Consider the following 26,970-nt stretch of genomic DNA (forward strand, 5'->3'; position numbering starts at 1 on the left):
GGATGCTCCTGTCCTCAGGATGCTCGTGTTCCCCGGGATGTTCCTGCCTCCTGGGACCTCCGTGTCCCACGGAATCCTCCTGCTTCGGGGACCCCCTTCTCCAGGGATCCCCCTGCCCCCGAGACACCCGTTCCCCACGGATCCCCCTGCTCCCGGGATGCCTCTGCCCCGCCAAGGACACCCATCCCCCGGGACCTTCTGCTCCAGGAATCCCCCCGTTCCCGGGACACCTCTGCCCCCCGAGACCCCCGTGCCCCTTGCGGCACCGCTTCCCCACGGGATTCTCCTGCTCCCGCGACCGCCGAGCCCCCGGGACATCCCATCCCCGCGGGACTCCCCTGCCTCCGGGACCGCCTGCGCCCGGGACGTCCCTGTCCCGCGGGACCCCCCGTGTCCCCCCGGCCGGCCGGCGCGGGAGCCCCGCGGTGCGGAGCGGAGCGGATCGGAGCGGGGGCGGCCCGGGCGGGCGCGGGGCTGGAGCGGGGCTGGAGCGGGGCTGGAGCGGGGCTGGAGCGGGGCTGGAGCGGCGCCGCGTTTCCGCCGGGCGGGAGGCGGAGCGGGGGCGGCCGCGGGCCGGGCGGAGCAGCAGAGCCGAGCGGCGCCGGGCCGGGCCGGGGCTGTCAGCGCGGCGAGCGGAGCCCCAGCGGGCCGGGCCATGGCGGGCGGGCGCTGAGCCGGCCGAGCCCGGCCGAGCCCCGGGGCAGCGGCGCGCCGGGGCCATGCCATGCCCGTAGGGAGAGATGCCTTTGGGAAATGGAGACACTGGATCACAGCGCAAACATGGCGCCCCCGCGGCGCGGCTGCCGCTGCCGGGCTGGTGCCTGCTCTGCTCGCTGCTGTGCGGGGGCATCGCGGCCGGCCCGGCCCCCGCCTGCCGGCCCTGCGCCCCGGGCTGTGCCTGCGCCGCGCCCGCCTGCGCCGTCAACTGCTCGGCCCGCGGCGTGGAGCGCCCGGGGCCCGCCGTGCCCGCCGCCGCCACCGCGCTGTGAGTACCGCGGGCACCGGGGCGGCACCGCCGGGGGCGCGGAGAGTGGGCACCGGGACGGAAAGCGGGCACCGGGACGGAAAGTGGGCACCGGGAGGGAAAGTGGGCACCGGGAGGGAAAGCGGGCACCGGGAGGGAAAGCGGGCACCGGGACGGAAAGCGGGCACCGGGACGGAAAGCGGGCACCGGGATGGAAAGCGGGCACCGGCCCGGCCCCGCCGCCGCTCGGTGCCCGCGGAGCCCCCGCGGGGGATGCGCGGACCCGCAGCCCGAGCCGCCTCCCCGGGGTTCAGCCCAGACCCAGGGCGGGAGAACCCCGCGTGTCCCGAAAGGGACAGCCCGGCGGGGCCGCGGGGGGATGGAGCGGGAGGTTCTGTGCGCGGAGTTTTGATTTCTGGGGGAATGCGGGAGGTTCTGTGCGCGGAGTTTTGATTTCTGGGGGAATGCGGGAGGTTCTGTGCGCGGAGTTTTGGTTTCTGGGGGAATGCGGGAGGTTCTGTGCGCGGAGTTTTGGTTTTGGAAGTTCTGGGGGAATGCGGGAAGTTCTGTGCCCGAAGTTCGAATTCAGAGGTTCTCGGGTATGGCAGGAGGTTTTCTGCGCGGAGTTTGATGTCTGGGGGAATGCAGGAGGTTCTGTGCTCTGAGTTTTGATTTCTGAGGCCCTTGGGGAGTGGCAGGAGGAGGGTGTTGGGGAAATGAACAGTTGGATGTGGGTTAAATGCTGTTAACAGAAAATTCAAAGGACCCAACTAAAAAGTTCAAATAAACATTTGCCCACGGAAGCGCTGGGATGGGATGACAGATGTGTGTGTATTCGAATGCTGGTTTTGTTGTTTTGGGAGGATCAATCAGGCACGTGAAGGGGCACTGGAATGGTCCACGTGCACAGTCACTGAAGTAAAGTTACTGTATGATGCAAAAACAGACATAAGGGAGAAGTTTGGGTTTGAACCTAAATTTGTGTTCTGTAGGAAGCAACTTTTCAGTTCTTGACGAGACAAAAGCATCAAGTGATTCATATAAGAGAGATGACGTGGGGCCCAGCGCAATAGATAAATCTCACATGAACTTACTTCTGCTGGTATTTTACTACATTAAGGGTCTACTTTTCTCTTTGCATATTCTTAACTAAGTTTCCACTTCTTAGTGTCAATACAGAGATACTGTAGAAGTTGTAGAGCACCACATTAAACATAAATTGTAGGTTTTGCAGGATGTGTCTGGACTAACCTCAGGAAAATGCACATCTCTAAATCCAGCAGGCAAGGTATTTTCCAGCTCTTTTCTTACAAGATATATTTAGACTTTTCCAAACAAACCAGCCATTGTTTGTCGCAGAAAGTCCCTAACTGGGAAAGACTGGTTTTTATTAAGGAGTTTCTGGGTTTGTGTTATCTGTTGTTGGTTAGAGATGGGGAACTGCAGCTCCCGAGGCTGTGACAGAGGTGGAACGTGCCAGCCCATTGCTGGTCACTGTAGAGCAGCCTCCTGAAGGCTGTGGTGATCTGTCCTTCATTTGGCTTTTTGTTATTGCTGTTCAGAGGCGCTGAGTTGTAAAACTCTCAAAACGTTTTGGATTAGATGCTGTTGTGTAATGAGAAATGGAAGCTGGACATAAAGCTCCTGCAAAAACATGGGACAGGGAAACCTACTGAAGCGATGGATGGTGTTACTGATCTGCCTCTGACTCCGAGGGAGAAGCGCTTGTGTATGGCACTGTGGAGAGCACTGGGTGGAAGGGAGGAGCTGAGGGATGGGTGTCTTTGGAATTAAGACCATAGGGTCATCTTTGTCAGGCAGCACATCATCTCGTGTGTACAGTCAGCTGAAAATGTGGGCTGGTACCGTTCTCATGGTTGGTGGAAGATGTGGTGAAGTGGGTTTCCTTTAAATTTACTGCCCTGTTTGACCTCCTGTTTTTGGCAAAGAAGGCAGGTGTACTTACACCTTTGTTATTACCATGAAGGATTTACAGTTTCATTTCTGTTGGGGTGAGAGGGGCTCTGGCTCATGGCACAGTGAGGTTACACAAGTGGCTTTGTCTATTAATTTCATGTCCCCTTTATTGAGCACTGACAGATAAATAATATTTTTAATGATTGCTGCCTGTTCTCTCCTTAGAGGAAAACTTTTCTTTCTTTAATATCTCAACGAAACCTTTTTTAAAAAAATTAATTATTCTGAAATGAAGGCAGCCTTTAAGAAGGCCAGGTTCAGAAAGTTCCCAGCGCCAAAGCTCCCGGACCCTGTGGTGTGTGTGCTCACAGCTGCTCTCAGCAGTGCCATTCCGTTCCTCGAGCTGTAGAAGTAAGGCCTAGGCATGAATTCCCCCCGTGTTTGATGTTTTAGTCGTAGCAGCTTTGGGGAAATAAATGCCAACTGCGGCAGCACCGTTACCAGGAGCCCAGAGAAATGCCCCGTCCAAAGAATCACTAAGGAAATCAGCTCTGCAGCCCACAGACACCACATATCTCGCTGGGAGCAGTCTCCAGGCAGAGCTTGGGAATACTGGCCCCTTCCCATGGCCAGAGTGGGGTTCTTGAAGTGTAAGGCAAAGTCTGGCTGGAAACAGGAGGAAAGGCTGTTTTTTTTCAAGTAACCCGCAGTGTGCAACATAAAAAACTGAGCTTGAGGAGCAACACGCTTGGAGTGGCAGCATTTGCACTTCTGAGCTCCTCTGTCCGAGGAACGCTCTGATCCATCTCTTTTCAAGTGCTTTGCTCTCAGCGTTACCGGATTTTGTTCACCTTTATTTGAGCCTGAGCTGTTTCGTGAGCTTTCATCGCTTCTTTCGTTCCTCAACTGGAAATAAAGCTCATCGAGGTTTTCCGACTTTCCCTTGCGAATGTTGATTCTTTCTGACACGTCTTTGGTGTCATGGTAGGTTTGAAGTGGAAATTAGAATCTTGATGTACAAAGAGGAGAGTTGAGACTTCCTTAGTTTTCCTTCATTAACATGGAATACTCTTTGTGGATGGGGGGGGAGAAGGAGAAACTGGGATCAGAGTAGCTCTGCTATCGCCAGGCTCTGGGTTTGGGGGTCAGAACTTTCATCCAAAACCCAGCGGGGTTTTTTGCGGATTTGGCAGTGAGCCCTGGGGTTGCACTGCCCAGCCGGTGACTTCACCCAAGTAAACCTTAAAATAAACAGATCTTATGATTCAGGAACCTGCAGTCTGTGATATTTTAAATTTCGAGAGTCAGCAACCATCAGTGGATTTTGCTGTGATTACGTGATGCAGGAAAAGCCTTTTCAAGGATTGAGGTGTCTTCAAAAGTTATCAGGGAAAAAAACAATCCAATTTAAATTAAAATCTACTTCAGGTAAACCCACAGGCAGTGGAGTATCTGTGCAGTAGTGTCCAGGCCACAGAGGCAAAATAGCTCTACTGCTGTTCCTAGAAAAAAACTGAGACAGCCTGGAATGTCATTCTTGTAGGAAGCCGTATCCCAGCGAAAACAAGGCTGCATTTCTCTTTTGTAAGAAATTCTGGAGGGGGAAAAAGGCCCAAATGAGGTGCTAGATAAATATTTTGCCAATGAGATTCATTCAGCCTATGGAAGGGACCAGTCCCATAAGCAACCTTAGCTATAGTTTGAGCATGAACAAGGAGGCAATTCTGTGGTGTTCTGTCAGCAAAATGGGCTCTGCTGTTAGACAGGACTGGATTGTTTATTGTCCTCCTCCCTAAAGCTTCAGGGAAATCTGAGTGCTGTTCCCATGGCTGAGAAATTTACCTTTTTTTAAAATTAAAATGTTGGCTTTTTTTTTTTTTTGGTGGTGTTTAAAAGTGCGTTAAGAAAAACGTCCTCCTCGTAAGAACAGGCATCCCCAGCGAGGAGGGTTCGAAGGTGTTCCTGCTCCGTGGCAAAAGTTGCAGTTAGATAATCCTGAGCAGCATCAACGTGTGTTCTACTTTTGTGATTTGCAGTTCGGTGCAGCCAAATCTACAAGCCCTGGTAGTGATAAAGAAACACATGTTAAAGCACTGGAATTAAACATCTCGAAGCCCCAAGGGGCAGAAGGATGAGCTGCTGCCCTCACCTTTTGGGGCTCCTCTGACATCTGGTGTGGTTTTTCCTGTGTACTCTTTGCATTGATTTTTCCCTGTATTTCCTGCAATTTTTAAGCTTACTGGTGGTGTTTTTCTGCGTGTGGTTTTTTCCTTGTTGAAGTGAAAATGTGGGCTTGATCCTGCTCTTCTCCTGCTGGTGAGCCTCCGGCAGGTCTCTCTTGCGTTTCAGCCAATTTATTTCATCCTGCTCTCACAAAAAGTGGATTTAAAAGAAAATCACTCACTCAGAAGACAGAACTCATATGGTTTGTTAATGCTTCTCTCCCTGTTTGCCATTTAATGGGATTCCTTGTTTTATCTCTTGTCATGCCATGTTTTCCACACTCTGGTTTCCATAATGTGTCTCTGCGTCATCCTTTCTCCGTTTCTTCAAGATTTGTTGTCCTTTCATTGTTGTAGTTCAGCTTGATTTTGTATTTTATTTACTCCATATGTTCCCAAACATTTATCTGAGTTGTAGTAAACGAATAATGAAATAAACAGGGGTGAAGAAGGATAGCTTGGGAGCAAAGCTGTGCATTCCAGTGCCAGGGTGGAGCGGGCTGGGAGCTGCACGGACAGACAGTCTTGCTCTTACTGTGAGGAGAGTGCACAGGAGAAGGTGGGGGGCTGTGGGGGAAACAAACAGCACTTGTGAATTAGTTCCTCCATGGCCAACAGCACGATTTAGGCAGTCGCTGTCAGGCTCAAAGAGAAAATTTCTGTCTCTTCCGCAGTGGAAATTTGGCAGCTCCGCTACTGGGCTGCACTGAAGCACTACTGCTGTTCAGAGGAACGGCTGCTGCCCCTCATCAGCCCACCCTTCTCTCCCCTCCAGATTAGTCCACCCTCCTCTGACACCCCCCAGCCCACCCTCCTCTCCAGGCCTTGCTGGGATGTGGCTCAAAGGCTGGAAGCTGCAGTGGCTGCCCGGCTGTGGAGCTGCTGCCCCCACTCCCCTTCTCCTGCTGCCCCCTGCATGGACAAGCTCTGTCAGAGGTCCCAAAAGAGGATGAGGGGGCCACATCAGACCTGTGCAGCCCTTGTTTCTCAGCCTTCCTCTGCAGTAAAGAATTAGCTTGTTTTCCACATCGTAGCACTGTTCTTTACTTAGACACCAGAGCCAAGTTGGCATCTCTGTTTGCCAAAACTAAAAACGTCAGTTGAAATATAACGTTAGGTTTTTACTTTGCAAAGGGCACAGAAAACAAAACCCATGTGTGTGCAGCCATTCCCATTTTTTAAAGGATAGCTATCATTAGGAAGAGCGTCTACAGTGTGCAGGCTGTAGCATTTGTGGTATATTACAGGAACCCTGACCAGTATGAAGAGATTCTGTCTTAGAATCCTGGAATGGTTTGGGTTGGGAGGGACCTGCCATGGGCAAGGATACCTCCCACTAGCCCAGGTTTCTCCAAGCTGTGCATTCCAAGTGTCCAACCTGGCCTTGGACACTTGCAGGGATGGGGCAGCCACAGCTTCTCTGGGCAACCTGTGCCAGGGCCTCACCACCCTCACAGGGAAGAATTTCTTCCATATATTGCTTCTAAATTTCCCCTCTTTCAGTTTGAACTTGTTCCCGTGTGTCCTGTCACCACAGTTCCTGATGCAGAGTCCCTCTCTGGTTTCCTCGTAGGCCCCTTCAGATCCTGGAAGGTGCTGTGAGCTCTCCACACAACCTTCTCTTCTTCAGGCTGAACTTTCTCAGCTTCCCAGCTCTTCCCTTTCCTTCAAAAGATCATATCCTTTCTGATGATGTGCAGATAAGCAAAACAGGGATAATTAAAGTGTGATGGTCCTCAGGGAGCTGTTTCTACCATTCTAACAGCAAAATTGCCCCCCCCCCCCCAGGTTGGGAACAGGTATATCTCTTAGGCTTCCTGGCACTAGGCCTTGGAAAAAACTCAGTAAGCTGAACTCAGAGATGAGGTTTCAGATGTGGCATATGTTCTTGTGTGATTCTGTTTAACCTAGTGTTATTTTGAATTTAATTAGCATCCCATGATGACAGTGTGATACTCTGGGTTGGTGACAGTACTTGATGTTCACTCTGTGGTAACGAGTCTCCCACCTGCGGCATTTTTGGGTGTTGACTGTGGTCCTGCTTTACCTCCAGGCTGGGGCTGTGGGTGCCCTCTGGCAGTGCAGGGCTGGGAGGTGATGGGACTCCCTGTCAGGAGAGGGCTGTGCTCGTCTGACAGCAGCCACAGCCCGCGGCAGCTCCGGCTCCTGACGAGCCTGTGGGACAATCTGCAGTGACAGGGATTCTGGATCCGAGCCAGGACTCAGCCAGCCTGTTCCTGTTCATCTGAAATCCGCCCTGGCCACCACACCACGGCCTTTTCTCCCTGGTGACAGCTGGGCAGCTTGTTCTCTGCCCGCCTCCATGGGCAGCTCCTTGGATCAGGAGCCCGTTTGGCTCCGTGCAATGCAATTTTGTGTGTCTGATGAAGTCACGGGGTCTAATCACTGGTTTGAAAGGGAGATTTCCAGGGTGGAGTTTGCAGCCTGTGCCCACCTCCTTGGACAGACCCTGGAGCACCTTCTGGTCCCTAAAGGGACAGCAGGAGAGCTGGAGAGGGACTTTGGACAAGGGCCTGGAGGGACAGGACAGGGGGAAGTGGCTTCCCACTGCCAGTTGGCAGGGTTAGATGGGCTATGGGGAAGAAATCCTTTCCTGTGGGGGTCTTGAGGCCCTGGCACAGGTTGCCCAGAGAAGCTGTGGCTGCCCCATCCCTGGAAGTGTCCAGGGCCAGGCTGGACAGGGCTTGGAGCAACCTGGGCTGGTGGGAGGTGTCCCTGCCCATGGCAGGGGGAGGAACTGGCTGCTCTTTAAAGTCCCTTCCAACCCAAACTGTTCTGTGATTCCACGGTTCTGTGGTACTTGCAGATCCCCAGCAATGGCCTCTTCACAGCTCCGTTGCAACATCCCCTGGCAGCACCTCAGCCCTGGCTCCAGCAGGGTCTGTGCTGCTCCGGGCTCCTCTGGCACGGAGCAGATCCAGGAGCAAAGGAGCAGTTTTCCCTGCAGCTTTGGCTGGGACGGGCAGTGACGCCTCTCCTTCCTCTCCCTGGCCTGGGGGCTTGCATGGGATTCTATAAACACCTTTCCCTGCTGGTCAGGGGGGGAATCAGGTCCTGCTGGGAATGGGTTAAATGGGTTCAGCAAACTCTCCCCGGTCCGGGAGCCGTGGGAGTGGTGCTCTAAAAAGAGGACCCAGGGTGTGGGTTGAGTCCTCCGGAGGGAGGAACCCGAGGAACAGCTAAGCCTGGGAAAGCAGAGCCCAGCCGGATTGTGTTGGCCAAAGCTGTTCGCTTCTCTCTCAAACCACGCCTCGGGAAGGGGGTGGAGTGAGACCGGGCTGGAGCTGCGGGTTTTGGTTTAGGGCAGGTTGGTGAAAGCATCTGTGTCCTGGTGTGGGGCACTGTGTGTGAGTCTTGCACTGCAGACAGCCCCGGTGGGGAGCTGGGTGTGCTGGGACACAGAGCTGGGAGTCTGGGGGATGCATCCTGAAACTGTGACGGGAGACACGAGTCCCTCTGAGAGCTGGGAAAAAACCATGACCCTTCTTTTTTTCGTGTGTTTTTGTAGTGCAAAAATGTTGCTTGAAGAAGCACTAGAGAAGTATCTATTTTTGTACTTCTCTGTTCATCCTCTTGCCTCACAGCTGGCTGGTTGAATACAGCTCAGCCTTTCCACGTGTGGCTTGGAAAAAACAGATGTTCCGTTCCTGTCTCCACTGCCAGTGCTCCCAAATGCCACATTTCCAACAGCAGGACACCAGTGCTGGCACAGGGGCCATGGACTGAGCCCGGGGGGTACCTGTGGGGCTTTTTGGCTCTGTGGTGTCTGTGTGCTGTCAGTGGGGCTGTCAGGAGAGCTGCCCACACAAGCCTTACCTTCCAGGGGATATATGTGGCAGCCCAGGGCTGCCACCCCCTCATCCTGCTGGCAGCAGGACTGGCACCATCAGTGTGGGAATGTTCATGGGTTGTCCCTCTTGGGTTGCTTGTGTGCTGGTCCTTAATGGCTTTCATGTGCAGGGGCTGTGTGGCTGTTTGTGGGCAGAGGGGACCGTCCAGCCACGCTCTGCAGCCCGTGCCAGGCAGTCTGTGGGGTGATAAGAACAATAACCACGGGCCCCATCCCACACCATGTGCCACATTTCCTCTCCTGGGGCTTGGAGAGCTGAGGGAACAGCTGGAAACCACAATGGGATGCGGAGTGGAGCCTCTAAGAAAAAGTGTTGCAGTCACATTCCCTATGCTTGGTTATGCTTTGTACTCCCTTAGACACCTCTGCTTAGGCTGTGTTTCGTCACAGGAAGAGGAATGGGACAGGGTTTTGGGGATGTGACTTGCCTGGTCACCCCCAGAGAGATCAAAGGGGCACAGGAGAGCTGGAGAAAGGGTCTGTGCTCTCCCAGAGCCTGTGCAGACAGTGTTGTCCTGCCGGGAGTGCAGAGCTGGCCCTCGGCAGAGCTGTGTTTCACCCCTCCCCAGATGAAAAAAAAAGGGTTGGAAAGCTGTCTGGAAAGAGTGAGTTTGCAAAAGGAGGAGTTTGGATATGGAAAGAGCAGTCAACTGGCACCTTTCTTATTTTGTATTGCTGTACCAGCTCTGGGATCTCATAGCTTGGGCACAGTGCAGGCACAGCAAAGGGGCAGCTCTTACCTGAGACCTGCAGGTGGTCCAGGCAATCCTGAAAAAAAGCAGAGGTTTGGAATATGGGCACTTGCCATTGAGGTGTTGGCAAAGCTGCTGCTGTTCCGGTCTGTAAATGATTCCAGCAGGATGTACAGTGACCCCTCACTGATTTGTGTCACAGAACTGCCCTTGCACCCAAGCATAGCACAAAAAAAGAAATCTCCTATTCCCTGAAACAAAACGCAGTGCTCATCGGAAATATGATGCAGAGTGATTCCCTGGGATAAGTTTCCCTTGGAAAATATCCTGGCTCCTGACCAACCCTCTGTAAAGCAGTTGTAGAGGGCAGCTCGTTGTTGCTACCTGGGTGATTTTCTGTGGAAGGACTGTTAACATGAGCAGGGAGTTGGTGAAGCCATTAGTCAGGATCCCATCTCAGCTCCTTCACTAAACGGTAAAAAGAAGATTCCCTGTCTTCCCAGGCTTGGGAGGCGACTGGAAGTAGAGAGCCATTGCCATGAGCAGAGTGGCGTTGGCCAGAGATTCATAAGTAATGAATTAAATCTGTGCAGAGCAAAGGTTTCCATCGGAGTGTGGGAGCGTTATTTTACTCCTACAGAGGGAAAACATGAAGTCAGTGGCTTTATAGACTCGGCTCTGCAGCCTCTGATTGCACGGATCGATGCAAAGTTTGGATCAGGAGTCTTAAAAAATTTAGTGTAGACAAAACTGAAGTGGGAAAACAAAAGCTAGAAGAGGCCAAGGGTTGGATTGTGTTAGTCTTTGAGTTGTGTTAAGAAAATTCACTGTAGGTGATATCTGTGGTGGATTGTGTTTCTACAGCAGTAAGGAAGGGCTTTATTAAGGAAAATTAAAGAGGAAAACTGCTGCCCCTGTGTGCAGCAAAGCTGTTGCAGGGCATAGCACAGATCAGGCAACACCATGGAGACAAAGCTTAAACTGTCTGGGTGGCACTTGAGGTTCTGCTGGACTGACACAACACAATTCCCGAGTTTTAATTGAGAGGGAAGACACACCCTATTTTCTGCAGGGAGTGCCAGGAGCATCACTGGCTCCTGAATCTGTGCTTCATACAACACAAAATAACAACTCCAGTAGCCCAACAGCCTGACCATGAACTCTGAGCCCCAAAGCCCTCGCTGCTTTCCCTCTTGTCACTCACTGCATCCAGCAATTAGCCATTTCTTGGAAAACTCTGCCTTGCCAGCGCAGGAGAGCGAACTGTCAAGGTAGCAATGTCACTGGCCTTGGATAATTTAATTTTTGATGGCATGCACAGATTGCATCTGGTACAGCCACAAGTTTAATTTGCATAAACTTGAATTTGCTTTGCATTGTGTATAGTGACCTATGTGCAGCCACTCAGATTGGAGTGTTGCCCCCGGCACAATTCAGTCTTTGCAGCAATTAAAGGGTTAATTACAGCTGGCCATCACCTCTCTAAAATAAGCCATCAGAGCCCACTGCTGCTCTGTTTTCCTGTGGATTAGCCATGACACATCCAAGTCTGGTAACTTCAGAGAGAACTGGGAAAGTTTGGGAATTCATCTCCGACAGCCCCGCTCCCACAGCACCCACGGCTTCCCCTGAAGTGGATCCACTCTGTAGCTTGGCAAACACATTTCATAAGTCGTGGGAGAGTCCTGGATCTTTTCACAGAATCATGGAATCATTTAGATTGGGAAAGACCTCCAAGATCATCGAGTCCAGCCTTTGACCAATCCCCATTTTGAGGGCAGGCAGCCCTGCTGTGGATCCTCTCCTTTTGCAGGTGGGTGCTCTGGGGCACCTTTTCCTCCCTGTGCAGACTGACCACAATTCCTCCATTCTCAGAGAGTGGGGAAATGGCAATGGAGCTGGTGTTCCATTTCTTGGCTTGTTCTGCAGCTCCTGGAAGCTGCTGGGTTCTGCAGCAGCCATGGAGGCTGTGTACAAGGCCAGGGATTGCTTCCCTCTGTCCTTCTCTGCTCCACAATCAGGGAGTTGAAGTGCATACCTTGGTTTGGGAAGAAAGCCGAGCTACTGGGGGCAGTGTTGTCTAACAGCTGGAACACGGAGGGGGAAGCAGGACTCTGGGTTTTGTTTTCAGTTTGACCCTGGTGGTGTGGGCTGGGCTGTCAGTGATTCCTCTGCATCAGCTGCCCTGACTGAGCAATGGGGCTGGGAGTATTGTCCTGCTTATTTATGGGAATTAAATGCTTGTGGAGGGCTTGAGTGCTTGGCTGCTGGATAAATGCCCTGGATTTCTAATTCCTGCTTGCCTGGTGCTCTACCATCCTTTTGGGAAGGCAGTAAAACATCCTATACCAGCTCTTGGAAGGATGAGTCTTCACTTTGAGCAAGATGAACACCAGGGCAGCAGAACAGAGATGTGGACTCACTTTGACAGGCTCACTGGTACCCTTGGTCCTGCCTTTCCACCCCTGCTTTTACTTCAACTTCCTCTTCCTCATCCTCCAAACCAAACACACAGCCTTGTGCTTTGCAGATACATCCTGTGTGGCAGGTCTGGAGCCAGCAGGATCCCACTGTGCTCTCAGAGCTAGAGAACCATTCATTTTGCTTTTAAAGCATCTGAAAAAAAAGTTTGGTTTTCTGCCCGACTTTATTTTTTGTTTCATGGCTGTGCCATCGGTTTTCCAAACAGACATCCCAGCCCCAAGTGGGAAGTCAGGCGTTGACTCCAGCCCAAGGAGAGGGACCAGTTCCTGAGAGGAACATGGCTGTTCCCTGTGGACTCCTTGGGGTGGAAGGACATGGGGCTGGGAGTGTTTTCCTCACAGGAGCATCCTAGAGAAAGGCACCAGGCAGCAAACACAGGGATGGATGTGCAGAGTGCCTCGCAGTGAGGTTGGACTCAGCTCCAAGAGCCACCCAATGTCCTGGGCTGGGTGAGCTGCTGCTGTGCCTTGGGAATGCAGGGCTGGGCCTGCTGACTGTGAGTTTGGGATCAGGCAGTTGGGATTGCAGGGCTGGGCCTGCTGACTGTGAGTTTGGGATCAGGCAGTTGGGATTGCAGGGCTGGGCCTGCTGACTCCGGGTTTGGGATGGGGCAGTCGGTAGCTCTTGGCTGTAGCGTGTACGACAAGGTCCCCGCTGTGAGTTGTTTGTTTAGTGATGGCTGATTGGAGGGAGAGGGGACTGGCCCTTTCCCCCTCCTTAGGGGTGCGTTTCACTATTCCAGCTGGAGTTTGAGGATGTCTTGATCCTCTGCCTAATCAAACTGGGTGAAGGGCATGAGGAGCCATGTCTCCATGGTGCTGCTGCCCGGGCAGCCTCGAGCTCGGCTGTCAGGGGAGGGCTTTGGTCCTCAGCAACATGAAACATGTGTCAGCAGCAGCAGTTTTTTCCTTTATTGAATCTAGAGCAGAAAATCCCTCAGCAGGAGCTTGAGCTCGCTGTTGGGATTAGACGCAGGCTTGTGGCAGGGATGGGCCAGTCTTCCTTCTGGCTGCAAATCAACTTTTACACTTGTTTCTTTTAACTTCTTGAGGTCCTAATTCTTGCTGGCTCACGGGCTGTCTGGCAGTAGAATCGTGGAATCATAAAGGTTGGAAAAGCCCTCTAAGACCATCTAGTCCAACCATTCCCCCAGCACCCTTGTGTTCACCACTAAACTGCATCCCCAAGTGCCACATCCACGTTTCTGGAACACCTCCAGGGATGGGGACTCCACCACCTCCCTGAGCAGCCTGTTCTAATTCTTGACAACCAGAAGCAATTCTTCCTGATGTCCAGCCTGAACCTACCCTTCCTGTTTTTCAGCTGGGTAAGGCTGTAAGAGCTCGATGCACGGAGTAGGGGAGTTGCCTGAGGTCATGCAGGGAGTTTGTGTCTGAGCCCAGCCCTGAGCCCTCCCAGTCTTCTGAGGTGCAGCTGAGTGTGACAGGCACGTGGGATTGCACGTGGGGCCAATCCCATGTGAAGGTCTGGCAGTGTGATGACATGCTGGGGGTGCACGTGCATCCAGCTGCTCCTGAAGCTTCTTCAGGCTGGCAGAGCTGCATCTGCTCTGTCCCAGTCCCAAAGGCAGCACAGCTGAGATTTGGGTTGTTTTGGAGTGCAGAGAGCAACATCTGGCCATTGCACCCCTTTGCCTCCTGGTGAAGAGCTGGCCCTGCCCTGGCCCTGCTCCTGGTGTCCGTGGAGGTCGTGCCTCAGCAGGTCTGTGACACAGAGACCGGTGACTTCCAGGCCACAGGACTCATTTAGGTACATTAGGTGTGACAAGAGGAGCAGCATTTCATCATGAATCTGTGCCAGGGCTCTGGATTAATCATTACTGCACTTAATGGGTTGTAACTCAAAGCAAGAACCGTCCACATCACCTGAGGACTCCCCAGGCCAAACCAGTGGGTATCAGATGCTGGCACGGCTCTGCTGCCGGGAACTGGGGCTCCTGTGGGGCGTGAGGGAATGGAGAGCCATGGTTAATAGGTAGGATGGAGTTAATCATTCACTGAATTCCTCAGCTGCACACTCTCTCCTCAGTATTTTTTTTTGGTGCCTTGCTGGAAAGGAAATAGGGGTATGTGAAGCAAAACCATACTTAACAAGTCACAGTAGCCCTGGTGTGTGTAGGATTCCTTGCCTTGTGCTGAAGGTGGAGCTCCCCTGTGAGAGGAGACGCTTGAATGATCTGATAGAGCTGAGCAGGGCTGGGATATTTGATATATCTGCACCTTTCACTTCGGATGCTTGGGCCAGGGACTGGAGAAGGAAGTGTCTGGCCCTTCACCTGCCTGAGACCCAAGGCAGAGATGTGTATTTTTCTTGCAGCAGTCCATCACCAACAACTCAAACAGAAGTGGGAAAACTTATCTTAATTAATAAAATAGAAGGATGCAATTACTTACTAGAGTCCAACCCAGCCAGCCAAAACATGAGTCAGCTACCTCTCATAAATCTTGAGATTAAAAATAAACCAAAAAAGGCCAAGTGTTGTTGCCTTCTATGTTTTGAACCTGAACTCCCATGTAGGAGACATCTGGAGGCATCTAAACCTCACAATAAGGAGATATAGAGGAATAAAAGACTTCAGCAAAATAAAAGGGAAAGAAAAGGTAGAGATTATGATTTAATGTTGTGATTCCAGGAGATGGCTTTCCACTTCTTTTAGGTCAGGGTTGAGTATATCTTCTAATTGTTTTTGGGGTAAAAGTGGGTTGTCTAGAGCCACATACTGTGGGAGCAGATACAGGAGTTGGTTGGGATTCCAGCGAGGTTGATACAGGCCTTGAGGTTGCTAAAAAACAGCTGAAATCTTGAGGGTCAATTTTAGAGGATTGATCATGTGATCAGATGGATTGTATGTCATCTCTGCTGTTTAGAGGTAAATATTTAATCTGTGGGTAACCCAAGGCTGATCTGAATTCTGTACCAGACAGAGTTTTCTGTCAATCCAGGAATCTGAGTGTGCCCTCCTCTCCCTCCCAGCCCTGATTCACCTCCCAGGCATCACTCAGACCTTGAGAATTTTTGTCCCTGAGCTTGTTTATGCCTCTTCCTGAGGCAGAAGAGTGGTTGCAGAGTCAGCGATGGTGGTTACGGGGTGGCTGCAGAGTTGGGGTGGTGGTTACGGGGTGGCTGCAGAGCTGGGGTGTGATGTGCCCAACCGGTGGCAGATTTACCCTCTTCCTTGGCAACAGATTCTTGCACGGTTTTTTTCTGAGGCTGAGCTCCCAGGTAGGATGAGCCTGCTGGCTGTTTCCAGGATCCTCTGGGAGCAGCTGTTGTGCAGGGAGGGGCTCCTGGAACCAGCTTTGTGGTTGCATTTCTTGGGAAGTCTCTCCCAGTTCTGTCCATGCCATTAGTGATGTTCCCAGCCCGGTTTGCTTTGTCCATTAAGATGAAGCCACAGTCTGGCAAGGGAGGGGAGAGGTCCTGGAGGGAGGATTCTGAAGTCACCCAAATCCACAGTTGTGAAAGACTTTTCCTGGTAGTGAAAGTGTTGATTCCACAGGGTGTTCATAAACCACTGCCCGTGTCCTGGGCCTGCCCCCATCCCTGCTGCCAAGCTCTGGCCAGTTCAGTGCCCACAGTCAACCAGTGTCTGCTGGTCACTGCTCAGAAAAAAGGCAAGGGAGGGAGAAAATCCCCAGTGTCCTGGAAGCACAGGGCCAAGGATTGATTCCAGGAGCGTTGCTGCAAGTGCAGAAGATCCTCGCTAGGTCAGGAGAGGCCCTGCAGCCTTCGCTGAGGGACACCTTCCTGCTTTAATTTCCGTTGCTCTTCACTGTTTTCTCTCTACCATTCCACAGTTGCAGTTGCCCTTTAGCTGAAGGAAAGCCATATTTACACTCCCTTTTGCTCTCTGAGTTGGGGAATGCAGCATCTTGTCCCTACACCACTTCAGTGGTGGGTTTACTGGAGAACTCCTGTCCCAGCTCTTGCACACCCAGCACACTCTGTCACTCACCTGCTACTCTGCTGCTCTCCTGTCTGCTGTGACAGGCAGATAGAGAGAAAAAATAGCCAAATGTGAGTGAAAAATAAGCCAGTTGGTGTTAGTCATGCTGCAAAATGTGTTAGCAGTTCAACAGTGGCCTTAAACGTCGAGTGGGATCCAATTTAAACCCATAAAAGTGAGGAAGTCCGGACTTGGAGCCTGTTCCTCTACCTGTGGAAAGAGCCATGCATGGAGTAGCTGTGACATAAACAGCCTTGGAAGGTGTTGGGATTTCTTTTTATTCGTTAAACGTTTGTCATTTGTTTCCAAGGATTTGATTTTATTGCTCCTCCTGTTTCACACAGCAGGAAATTAAGAAAAAACCTCAACACACAAGACACAGATGCAAATTTTTATTTGCTCAAATGAGTCTGAATGTAGGAGCTGGGGCTCCAGGTCGCTTCACAAAAACGTCTTGATATTTGATGATTCTGAATGTAGTAAAAATATATGAAATCCATGCTCAGGCCTCTGAGACTCTGATCTTACAGGTCTTTTCCAACTGTGGCGATTCTGTGATGTGTCTTTGTGTGCTGCAGGGGAACACCAGTCACAAGTACAAACCTCTTCCTGCAGTTACAACCCAGGCTGAGCATGGACAAAGGGTGGTTATCTCACTTCCAGTGCCTTCCCTTCCCTCTTCCCATCCCTGGAAGTGTTCAGGACCAGGTTGGATGGACCTGTGAGCAGCCTGATCTAGTGGAAGGCATCCCTGCCCATGACAGGGGGATGGAATGAGATGAACTTTAAGGTCCCTTCTAACCCCCAACCCATTTCATGATTCTGTGATTCACTTCATCCACTGTCAGCCTCAGCATCATCCCTCTACCTTAGAAAGCTTCCAAACCCCGTAGGAGCTGGGGAGCTGCCCTCCCTATGGAGCACCCAGAGTGGCTGATGTACTTGAGAGACACCTCTCAGTCTCCCTGAGTCCTTTCTAGGCTGTCAGAAGAGTCTGAGCCCCTCGATGAGGAGCAAGGACGGGGCCCCATGGAGGTGGCTGGTGCGGTCCCTCTGTGTGGGTGTGCAGGCTGTGCTTGCTGGGAATGCTCTGCACAGGGAGCTTTAGCCAGACATGGCAGGCAGCTCTTGGAGCTTTCTTGGCAGGAGGGGATGGAAAATGTTGGAAAGGAAAAAGGGAGCTCAGGCAGTCTGTAGGTCCGTGTGCCTCGGGCTCGGACGCGTGCGCGGGGCTGGGAGCTCTCACCACATACCCTCTGCACCCACTGCCCCACTCACAGTCCTGCCTGCTCCTCCTTGCTTTGTTTGGAGGGAAACAGGAGCCCTTTGACAGTCTGCCAAGGGCCAAGACAGGACAGGCAGACTGCTTATTGGGAAAAGCCTTGGGGGCTTTGTCTTCCTGCCCCCCTGGCTAACGCGGGGCACAGGTCCTGTTTGTCCTGACAGGGTGAGCCAGCGTGGGCTGGTGCTGAGTGAACAGGCACGACTGGGCAGTGATCCCAGCATGACTGAGCTGAAAAGGGACCTGGTTTGTCTTTTAGGGCATGACCCAGGACCTTTTCTGCCCACAGGTGCCCGGGCCATGGCTCTCCATCTGCAGGAAAGCAGCATTCCCAGCAGCTCTGCCTGCCCACAGGATCTGGTGGGGCTGTACGGCCTCGAGCTGAGTGGGGGAGAGCTGCTGCTGAAGAGGGGGAGCTCCAGCACTGGAGAGCTCACACCTTGAATGCTCTGTTCAGTTCTGGGCCCCTCACTGCAAGTCATTGAGGGGCTGGAGCGTGTCCAGAGAAGGGAACAGAGCTGGGGAAGGGTCTGGAGCAGCAGGAGCAGCTGAGGGAGCTGGGGGGGCTCAGCCTGGAGCAAAGGAGGCTCAGGGGGGACCTTCTGGCTCTGCAAGTCCCTGACAGGAGGGGGGAGCTGGGGGGGGGTTGGGCTCTGCTCCCGGGGTACAAGGGACAGGAGGAGAGGGAACGGCCTCAAACTGTGCCAGGGGAGGGTCAGGTTGGACATGAGGATGAATTTCTTCATGGAAAATGTGGTCAGGCATTGGAAGAGGCTGCCCAGGGCAGTGGTGGAGTCCCCATCCCTGGAGGTGCCCAAGGAAGGGCTGGCTGTGGCACTCAGTGCTCTGGGATGGGGGACAAGGTGGGCGTCGGGCACAGGGGGGACCCAATAATCTCGGAGGTCTTTTCCAACTTAAATAATTCTGAGATTCCATGATTTGTCATTGTCCCAGAGAGAGATCTGGGTTTAGTCTTGTCAGCAGAAAGCAGCAACTCTCACCTGGCAGATGTGCAGAGAGCACACCATGGATCAGAGTCACCCTCACATAAGCAGTGGATGGAGGATTCAGTTCTTGCTCCATGGCATCCCTTTCCTAGTGCACTGGTGATCCTTTCCATCTCAAACTCTGCTGCAATGCTGGATTACACCCCTAAGAGCAGTGACTGTGGTGGATTACATAATCCCTGTGCACAGAGCCTGCTGCAGCGAGGCCAGTCAGTAATGTCCTTTTGGATCCGAGGGGAAGAGGGATGCTATGGAAACCTAACTTGTTGTTATTATATGGGAATGAAATTTATTATTTCGCTCTTCTGCCTCAGTTTGTGATTACAACATGGAGCAATTTTTAGCCTTGGCAAGAAGGTGATTTAACATGAGACCAAAGATGCAGTTTAACTCGGTGTCTGCCGTAAATCCCGAGGAGTGATGGTGCTGTCTGAGGCTCAATGGGCCTCGGGAACTGGGCAGATCCTCCTCCTGCCAGCAGAGCTGATGGAAGGGCTGATTTATGGGTGTCATACTTCTTGGTGTTGCTGTGGTGTCCAGAGTTTACCAAGGGTGTTTACTGAGACCGTCCAGAGTCTCCATGTGGAGCCTGAGGAGGGATCAGACGTGTCCCGCTGTGCCAAACCTGCCCTTGGGAGCCTTCCAGTCTCACAGAGCTCGGAGCAGAGGATGGTGCTGGCAGGGCACAGAGCACACTGCATGCCCTGGCTTGTTGGGCCACTCTGTCTGTACCATTTTATTTGTCTTGGCCTTGGCTTGGTGTTTTGTTGCTCTTCTCTCCCTGTTAAACAAAGCAGATTTGCTGGTGGTTTGTATGTACCGCTAACACCCTCTGACACAATCGCCCTCGTGGGTTTTTATGTCCTGTTTATGAAGAGTAGGAAAGAGTAATTTTGTGTTCAGTCATTGAGCTGAGCCATAGTCCAAGACAGTTGCCCACACCTGCAGTGAAGCATCAGCCTCCCCAGAGACTCCTCTCAGCACTGTCAGTGTTTCAGTCGCCGTGTGCCAGGGAGGGGGCTCGGCTTTGGGTATCTGTTTTATTCAACATAAAGTGAAATAACAACAACAAAATTAATCTGTTTACTGAGAAAAAAAACTCTGTGAGCTGTAAGGGGGGGTGACTTTCTCTTTTGTAAGATGTCTGGCTGCTCTGGGGACATCTGTCCTGGTGGGTCTCTGATGGTTCATTTCTTTTTTGGTGTGTGATGCCTTTGGGTGTTCAGACTTTGCAGTCTCAGCAGTAAACACCTGCAGTTCAGGTGGATCATCACAGGACCTGTGCTTGGGAACTCTTGGGGAAATTGCAAATTGAGGAGGATTTGAGTAATCAGGGAAAGATTACTGAGAGGAACAGTAAGCTCAAGAGTTGGTCCCAGCGTGTGCTTGGGTAGGGAGTAGGCAATAATTTATTATATTTTATATATTTGGTATATTTAATAAGTTTGATGTGCCTGTACATATAGACCTGAGAAAGAAACATCTCTTGGGTTTGCATATGCAAAGAAAAAACAAAAGGCTGACTTGGGTGAGGTTCATCCTGGGGCACAGAGCCAGCACAAACATGGCCCCTGAAACCACCTCAGCCTTATTCTGAGGTCTTGGGGGGCACAGAGTGTTTCACAGGCTTTGTTTTGGTCTAGTACACAGTGGAATGGCCAGCCCTGGCTGGCTGAACTGCAGCCTGGAGCATCTCACCACTGATGTAGCAGCGTGGGCAGACAGAGAAATCAAAGTGGGGACTCTGGGATGTGCCCTGTCCTTGCCAATGTGATCAGGAAATCGGGGGGAAAAAAATGTCACAAAAACTGCAGGGAAGGGCTACTTGCCAGAAAGATGGAATAATTAAAGAAAAAGAGTGGCTGTAGTGGAAGGAAAAATGCTGATTGTGAATCATGAACTGTCCGTGACTTTCCTGCTGTAAAAGGTTGAATGGTCCAGGCTGTGTATTTGTGCTGGCAGGGAGAGACCTCTACAATAACAGCCGTACCCTGTTTAGCTTTGCTACTATTTGAGGGATCTGTGCCAGGACTTATTGGAATCCCCCAGGCAGGCCTTTAGAAGATCTTTTAAAATTGGTGGGGCTGTGGGATCAGAAACCCCTACTCAGTCTCCAGAGAAATTGGCTTTGTTTAAAAACAAAATCCACAGTAGGATGCTGAAGTGTGGTGAGACATTTCATACGGCAGCATTTAATGGGATCGGGAAAGCAATACCTCCCAGTAGGATTTGCAGGTATTAAATCATTAGGAAGATTAGCAGAGTTGCAAGACCTTCTTTTTTTCCCCCCCCCTAGAGTTTATTCCACATAACGATGTTCCAAAGAGCGGATTATAGTTGTTGGTCCTGTGAGAGAAGGGAACAGACACCGTAGTGATCATCCCTTTAACAGATCCCTGGCATGACCTGTAGTCTGAAGTGAATGGAATTATCCTTTCTCTGATTCCTCACAGAAAAATCATAGAATCCTGGAATGGTTTGGGTTGGAAGGGACCTTAAAGACCATCTGATTCCAACCCCACTGCCATGGGCAGGGACACCTTCCACTATCCCAGGTTGCTCCAAGCTCTGTCCAACCTGGCCTTGGACACTCCGACTGTATCTCCATTATGTGTTTAATTTGAGGAAGAGACATCCCTTTTCCAAAGCTGATCAGAGGAAGGAATCTGCAGGAGCAGGCAGCTCCTTGCGAGGAGAGGGATGTGGGCACTGCCAGTCTGTCACACCAGCTCTGTCCCTGCTGTGGTTCCCATGGGAAGCAGACTGGGACTTCCAGGCCTCTTTCCTGCAGGCTATGGAATGGCTGCTGTGGTTTCCTCCTATTTTTCCCCCAGGCTGAGTTGAAACAGGTGCTCTGGAGATAACGTGTCCTTGACCTGAGACACGTGTGGCCTACATACATGTAGGGGTGACACTTGTGCCAGGATGGGATGATGCCTGGCACCGAGCTGGGAGAGTTGTGGAGGATCAGAGCCTGTATCAGTGTCCTTCCCCAGGGAAGCATGGAAGCTCTCCCTGGGAAGCACACGTCTGTGTTCTCAGCCTGTGGTGGCTTTTTCCACAGCCCCATCTTGTCCTCTCAGCCTGGAGCATGAGGAGCTGGGAGCTGGAAGTTCTTCTGTTGCTGGAGGTCGTGTGGGCTGCAGTGAAGCAGCACAGAAGCTGTTTTACAGCCAGCAGAGACAAGCCCAGGAGGGTCTGACTGAGCCAGAGGTCAGAGCTAAATTGTTTTTGTTGCTCTGGACAGGTGGAGGTCAGTCCCTGTCAAGGGGGAGAGTTGAGCTGAGGGGAGCAGCATAAAGCAGGTTATCTCAGGGTCAGCTGCATCTGGTCAGGATAAACCTGTGACTCGACTGAAGCATTCTTCCAAAGCTCTTTCCAGGGATCTGTCCTTTGGTCTCCACCCCATACCTCCAGATATGTTGCGCAGTGGATTTATCAGCTCCTGATATTTGGCAGAAGTGTGGACAGTTATTTGTCTCAGGCAGATCATGTGAAAGCTTTGGCTCTCTCCTATCTGGAGTTTAAATTTTCAAAGGAGTGGGTAAGAGAATTGGATGTGCAAGTCCTGTTTAACCCATGAAATCCAGAACCTTCCTTTCTGTGGTGTCAGGCTCGGGTTGTTCCAGCTGTCTCACTGCCGAGGTGTCACCTGTGCCACCTGAACCCTTGGAATGCTGAGGGGCTGTTGGCATCTCATAATGTGCAACACGAGGAAGTGAGTGGATCCCTGGGGGCGTCTGTTGGTCTGGGTGGGTCCAGAGGAGGACACTGAGCAGGCTGCTGTGGGCAGTGGTCCAGAAAGAACCAGAAATGTACATCACCTGCACATGATCTGACTTGAAAGAACTCTGAAGAGTTGGATTAGATTGCATATTGGGAAGAAATTCTTCCCTGTGAGGGTGGGGAGGCCCTGGCACAGGTTGCCCAGAGAAGCTGTGGCTGCCCCATCCCTGGTAGTGTCCAAGGCCAGGTTGGATGGGGCTTGGAGCAACCTGGGCTAGTGGAAGGTGTCCCTGCCTGTGGCGGGGGGTGGGACTGGATGAACTTTCAGGTCTCTTCCAACCCAAACCGTTCCACGATTCCATGATCTTGTGCAGGGAACAAATGAGTTACTGTTTTCCAAGCCCGTTCCCAAGGCCTTCTGGAGGGGCAGTTCTGGTGCTGCACTCAGGGTCCTGCCAGGGCCCCAACAAGCTGCTCACTTCCCTTTGTACCTACTTTGGGGCCTCTGAACATCAGCTTTTTTTTAAAGCAGAAATATTCTGACTGCATCACAGAAGACTTTCTAATGCTAAAAGGAAGCAGCCCAACCACACACATTATTAATGCCAGAAACATGCAAATGCCTTTTGTACGGGAACCAGCAGGTCTATATTGGGTTCTAATTGGTTTTTGTTTTCAGAAGGAAGATGTTTAAGGTTCCATAGTAGAGAACACACTCCAAAAATATTGAGAGCAGAACCCTCCAACCCAAACAACCACATTTGAAAAAATATGGGGGGCCTCTTATCGGTACCAGCACCGGGAGAGGGGGATTAGGGGAAGGCCTGTCCTTTTGGAGTCCTTTGGCCTCTCACAGAACATTCCCTTTGCTCCATTTGTCCCGTTGCAGAGCAGCCTGACTCTGGGTTTTACCTCTGATTTATGGCTCAGAACGTCAACCAGAGCTGCTGTTTAATGAATTCCTTGAGTGTTTCTGTTCCAGTAGGGATTCGTGGGCCTGACTTTGAATTATGGAGCCTTTGTGCTAAAGAGATGTTTACAACAGTGACTTGGAAGCCCTTTGTCCCAGGGAATCATGGAAATACTGTTATCTCAAGCTTCAGAAGGAACTTCTGCAGGGAGACCACCCAGGACTCAGGCCTACCTGCCACCAGAGCACCTCTGCTCCTCCATGTTCCTGGGAGAGACAGAGAAATCTGGCACAGGCTGGGCTGAGTCCTCATCCCCTGGAAGGGCTGGATCCCCTGACAAGCAGAGATAGCGATGTCCTCATCAGTGTGGTTTCTTGCTATGTTTATGGTATCTTCAGCCTGGTGGATAGCAGAGCTTTGCTTTTGTTTCTGCTGGGAGAACATCCCTTCCTGAGGGCCTGCAGGCTTTTCCCTGGTTGCTGTACCACAGGGCTCGTTTCCCTTCCATGCTTGTGTCACTCCTTCTCCTGCTGCTGGCAGAGGCTGCCAAGCATTTCGTTTCTTCCTCCCCCGTAGCTGTGTCTGCATCCACTGCTGTTTGTGTTCCTGCTTTCCTTTAGAGACCTTTTTTGGTTTTTTTGAACATCAGTTGCATTTTTATAATGTTTGGATCCTGCCAGTTAGTGATCACTGCGTGAGGGGGAGGATGATGCACAGACAATGTCCCTGTTCTGTCACCTACCCCAAGGCCATCCCAAGCAGACCAGGTGGGCTGAAGACCAGTGCCCACCTGCAAACCAGTTTAACCAGCAGACCTGTAGCTTCCCTGCCCTGCAGAGTATGGTGGGAAGCAGTCAGGGCTCCCTCCAGCTCCTTCTGCTGCAGAGGGCTGGGACAGGCGCTGCTTTTCAGAGGTGATGGAGAAACACCCCTTGTCCTTGTCTCTCCCGGGGTTTTCTTTAATACAAGGAAAAACTGGACACTTGGAAGTAATGCGGACCCCAGGCCTGTCTGGAGTCTCTTGAGAGAGACCTCACAGGAGGGGATGGCAGCCCCCAGGCCGTGGTGGGTGCGGGCAGTGGGTGCTGGGTCCCTGGCTCTGTCCTGGCTGCGGGCTGGGAGCGGGCACCGGGATGGGGCCGGAGAGGAGCGGCTGCGGGCAGGAGCCGGGCGAGCGTTACATAACGCGCCGCTCCGCTCCAGAGACACGCTCGGGTGATTAATTTGAGGCCCTGGCAGCCGCTTCCCTGTAATAATATTTTAAACATTACTTTTCCACTGGCCCTTGCCAGCGATCGTTATTTTGCGCTGTGGAGGCTGTAAAATTTCACTTCAAGGATGGGTTTCACTCCCGTTACAAAATGTGTCTGGAATGTGCAGATGTTTCCTTCGGGGAATAGCGAGCCAATCCGCTCTAACACATCATCCCCACGGGGAGGACTCAACGTGCTAAGCAGCCCTATTCACAAAATCCCAAACAAACACACACACAGAGCCCCGTGGAGCTGTACCCGGGCTGGGCATGTCGCTCCCAGCCCTGCTGATGTGAAACCCGGTGTCTGCTGGAGCTGCAGAGGGGTTGGGGCTGGGCTGCAGGGGCACACGGCTGGGCACAGAGAGCCCTCATGGTCGGCTCTCACGTGGTGCCACATAGTCCTGGAAGAGGTTTTCTGGAAGAATTATGAAAAATTTGGCTTCTTGGGAGAAAATTAGGAGGGTTGGAACTAGGTGATCTTTAAGGCCCCTCCCAACCCAAACCATTCCAGGGTCTGTTGGTTTTAAACTGGAAGAGAGTGGGATTAGATGGAAGAAATTCTTTACTCAGAGGGTGGGGAGGTTCTGGCACAGGTTGCCCAGAGAAGCTGTGGCTGCCCCATCCCTGGAAGAGTCCAAGGCCAGGTTGGACGGAGCTTGGAGCAACCTGGGCTAGTGGAAGGTGTCCCTGCCCATGGCAGGGGGTGGCACTGGATGGGCTTTAAGGTCCCTTCCAACCCAAACCATTCTTGGATTTGGGATTCTATGATTAACGTCCTGCAGGTATCCAAGGGTTGTGCATGCCAAGGACAAAGCAGCTGTAGGTGTGCCAGAATTAGAGAAAATGGAAAGATGGAATTTAATTGCACAAAAAAATAGTTTGCTTGAAGAGCAAAGAGCACTGAACGTTGCTTTTTATGGAACAGCTTCAAATTAAGGCTGTAACCATCCCTGAGGGTTATCTGATGGGGCCGATCCTTTTTTATAGGAGGATCCAGGAGATCACTAATTTTTTTACTTCTCTGATTTTCTCTTTTCTTATCACCTTTACTGCAAGGAATGGGAGAACAAAGCTGTTAGGGGCATCAGGTCCCTAAAGAGGACCCCTTAAAGGTGCTGTCTGTCACGGACACAGGGAAAGCTGGAGAGGGACTTTGGACAAGGGCCTGGAGTGACAGGACAAGGGGGAATGGCTTCCCACTGCCAGAGGGCAGGGTTAGATGGGATATTGGGAAGAAATTCTTGGCTGTGAGGGTGGTGAGGCCCTGGCACAGGTTGCCCAGAGAAGCTGTGGATGCTTGAAATTCTGCTTCTAGTGTTGTGGGAGCCTGGAGAAGAAACGGAGGCACTTATGGAAAATAAATATACAAGACAGAGTACTGGGAAAGAGAAATGGTGGTAGTGATGAGTGTGGTCTGAACTCGAGCCCATCAAACACTGATAAGCAAAAGAATCCAGGGAAAAGTCTGTGGCCAGACTGGTTGAGAGGAGTGTAAAGAGTTTTTTGAGTATATTGGGAATGGAAGGAGTTAGATGATACTGGTCTGTTAATAGATGGACATGGTCAAATTATCAATGAAAATATAGAAAAGACAGGACTTCTAAGTAAATATTTCTGTTTTCTATTTGGAATAAAGCCACGTGATGTATTTGTATCATATGAGGATGATGAAACACTTTCCACTCCAACAGTAACCGAGGAGGATGTTAAACAGCTGCTATTAATGTTAGACTTTTTTATGCAGCAAGTTCAGGTATTTTGTATCCAAGAATTTTAAAAGATCTGGCGGAAGAGCCCTCTGGGCTATTAATGTTCACTTTTAATGGATTTTTGGGCATTAGGGAGATTCCCAAGGACTGGATCAAAATGAACATGGTGCCAGTGTTCACGGAAGGTAAATGGGATGGTACAAACACTGATTATCCCAGTGTCCTGATTTTCTATCCCAAGGAGAAACAATACATTGCATAGCATGGCATTAGCTAACAATTAAAGGGGATAGTGTAATTAGTGGCAGCCTACATGGAAAACCCACTTATGGAAAATAGATCTCACGAACCTCTGCCTTTTAAGTAAGTTTGCAGATGGAGGAGATGAAGATGCTGATGTTGATGTAATGCACATCTGCCTTTGGTAAGAGGGCAGAATTTGAATTCTGAGTCAAATTTTGGAATTTGACTGCATTTGTCAGGAACTGGAATGAAAAAATCAGCACTACTTGTATTAAAGGAATTAAATACTGGCACCAGAGTATGTCGTGAGACTTGCTGTCTGTCTCACACTGTGTTGGATCCCGTGTGCCCTCTGTGTGTGCTTGACCTGCCATGGGAGGTGGCTTTGGCTGGCTGCTGGTGTCACTCCTGAATCCTCAGTGCTTTGTGAGCTCGGGTTGGACAGGGCTTGGAGCAGCCTGGGCTAGTTGTGTGAGCCCCTGTGAGGGCTGGGCTTTGCTGCCCATGGCTTTGTTTGCCGTTCGTTGCGGTGCCGGTGGGACCGACTGCCTGTTCTCCCTGTGGGAGAAATGAGAGTATTAGTTCCCAGCCGTTTGAAGAAATCACTTTTGATCTGATACTGCCTTTTCAATCTCACTCTCTCTTAGCTCGTTTGCTCTCTGAATTCAGCTCAGAAGTGGTGTGAGGTTTTTTACAGGTCTCCTCAGGGTATTCTGGAGG

At 51.5% G+C, this 26,970-nt stretch overlaps 1 protein-coding gene across 3 annotated transcripts in view; it reads left to right on the top strand.

Moving 5' to 3' along the window:
• Positions 1-517: 517 nt before the first annotated feature.
• The window catches only part of PKD1 (polycystin 1, transient receptor potential channel interacting), an 84,086-nt gene continuing 57,633 nt past the window's right edge, over positions 518-26,970 (top strand). For 2 of the 3 annotated variants that reach the window (XM_051777445.1, XM_051777453.1), the window contains exon 1: positions 519-985. In XM_051777445.1, the coding sequence (XP_051633405.1) occupies positions 741-985 (245 nt within the window). In that variant the 5' untranslated portion in view covers positions 519-740. Of the gene's footprint in view, positions 986-26,970 lie in introns of all 3 variants that reach the window. The other variant, XM_051777456.1, reaches the window with a different exon arrangement.

The sequence above is a fragment of the Manacus candei genome, unplaced genomic scaffold (genome assembly GCF_025592945.1).
Source record: "Manacus candei isolate 608988 ecotype Guabito, Panama unplaced genomic scaffold, ASM2559294v1 h1tg000002l, whole genome shotgun sequence".
NCBI lineage: Eukaryota > Metazoa > Chordata > Aves > Passeriformes > Pipridae > Manacus > Manacus candei.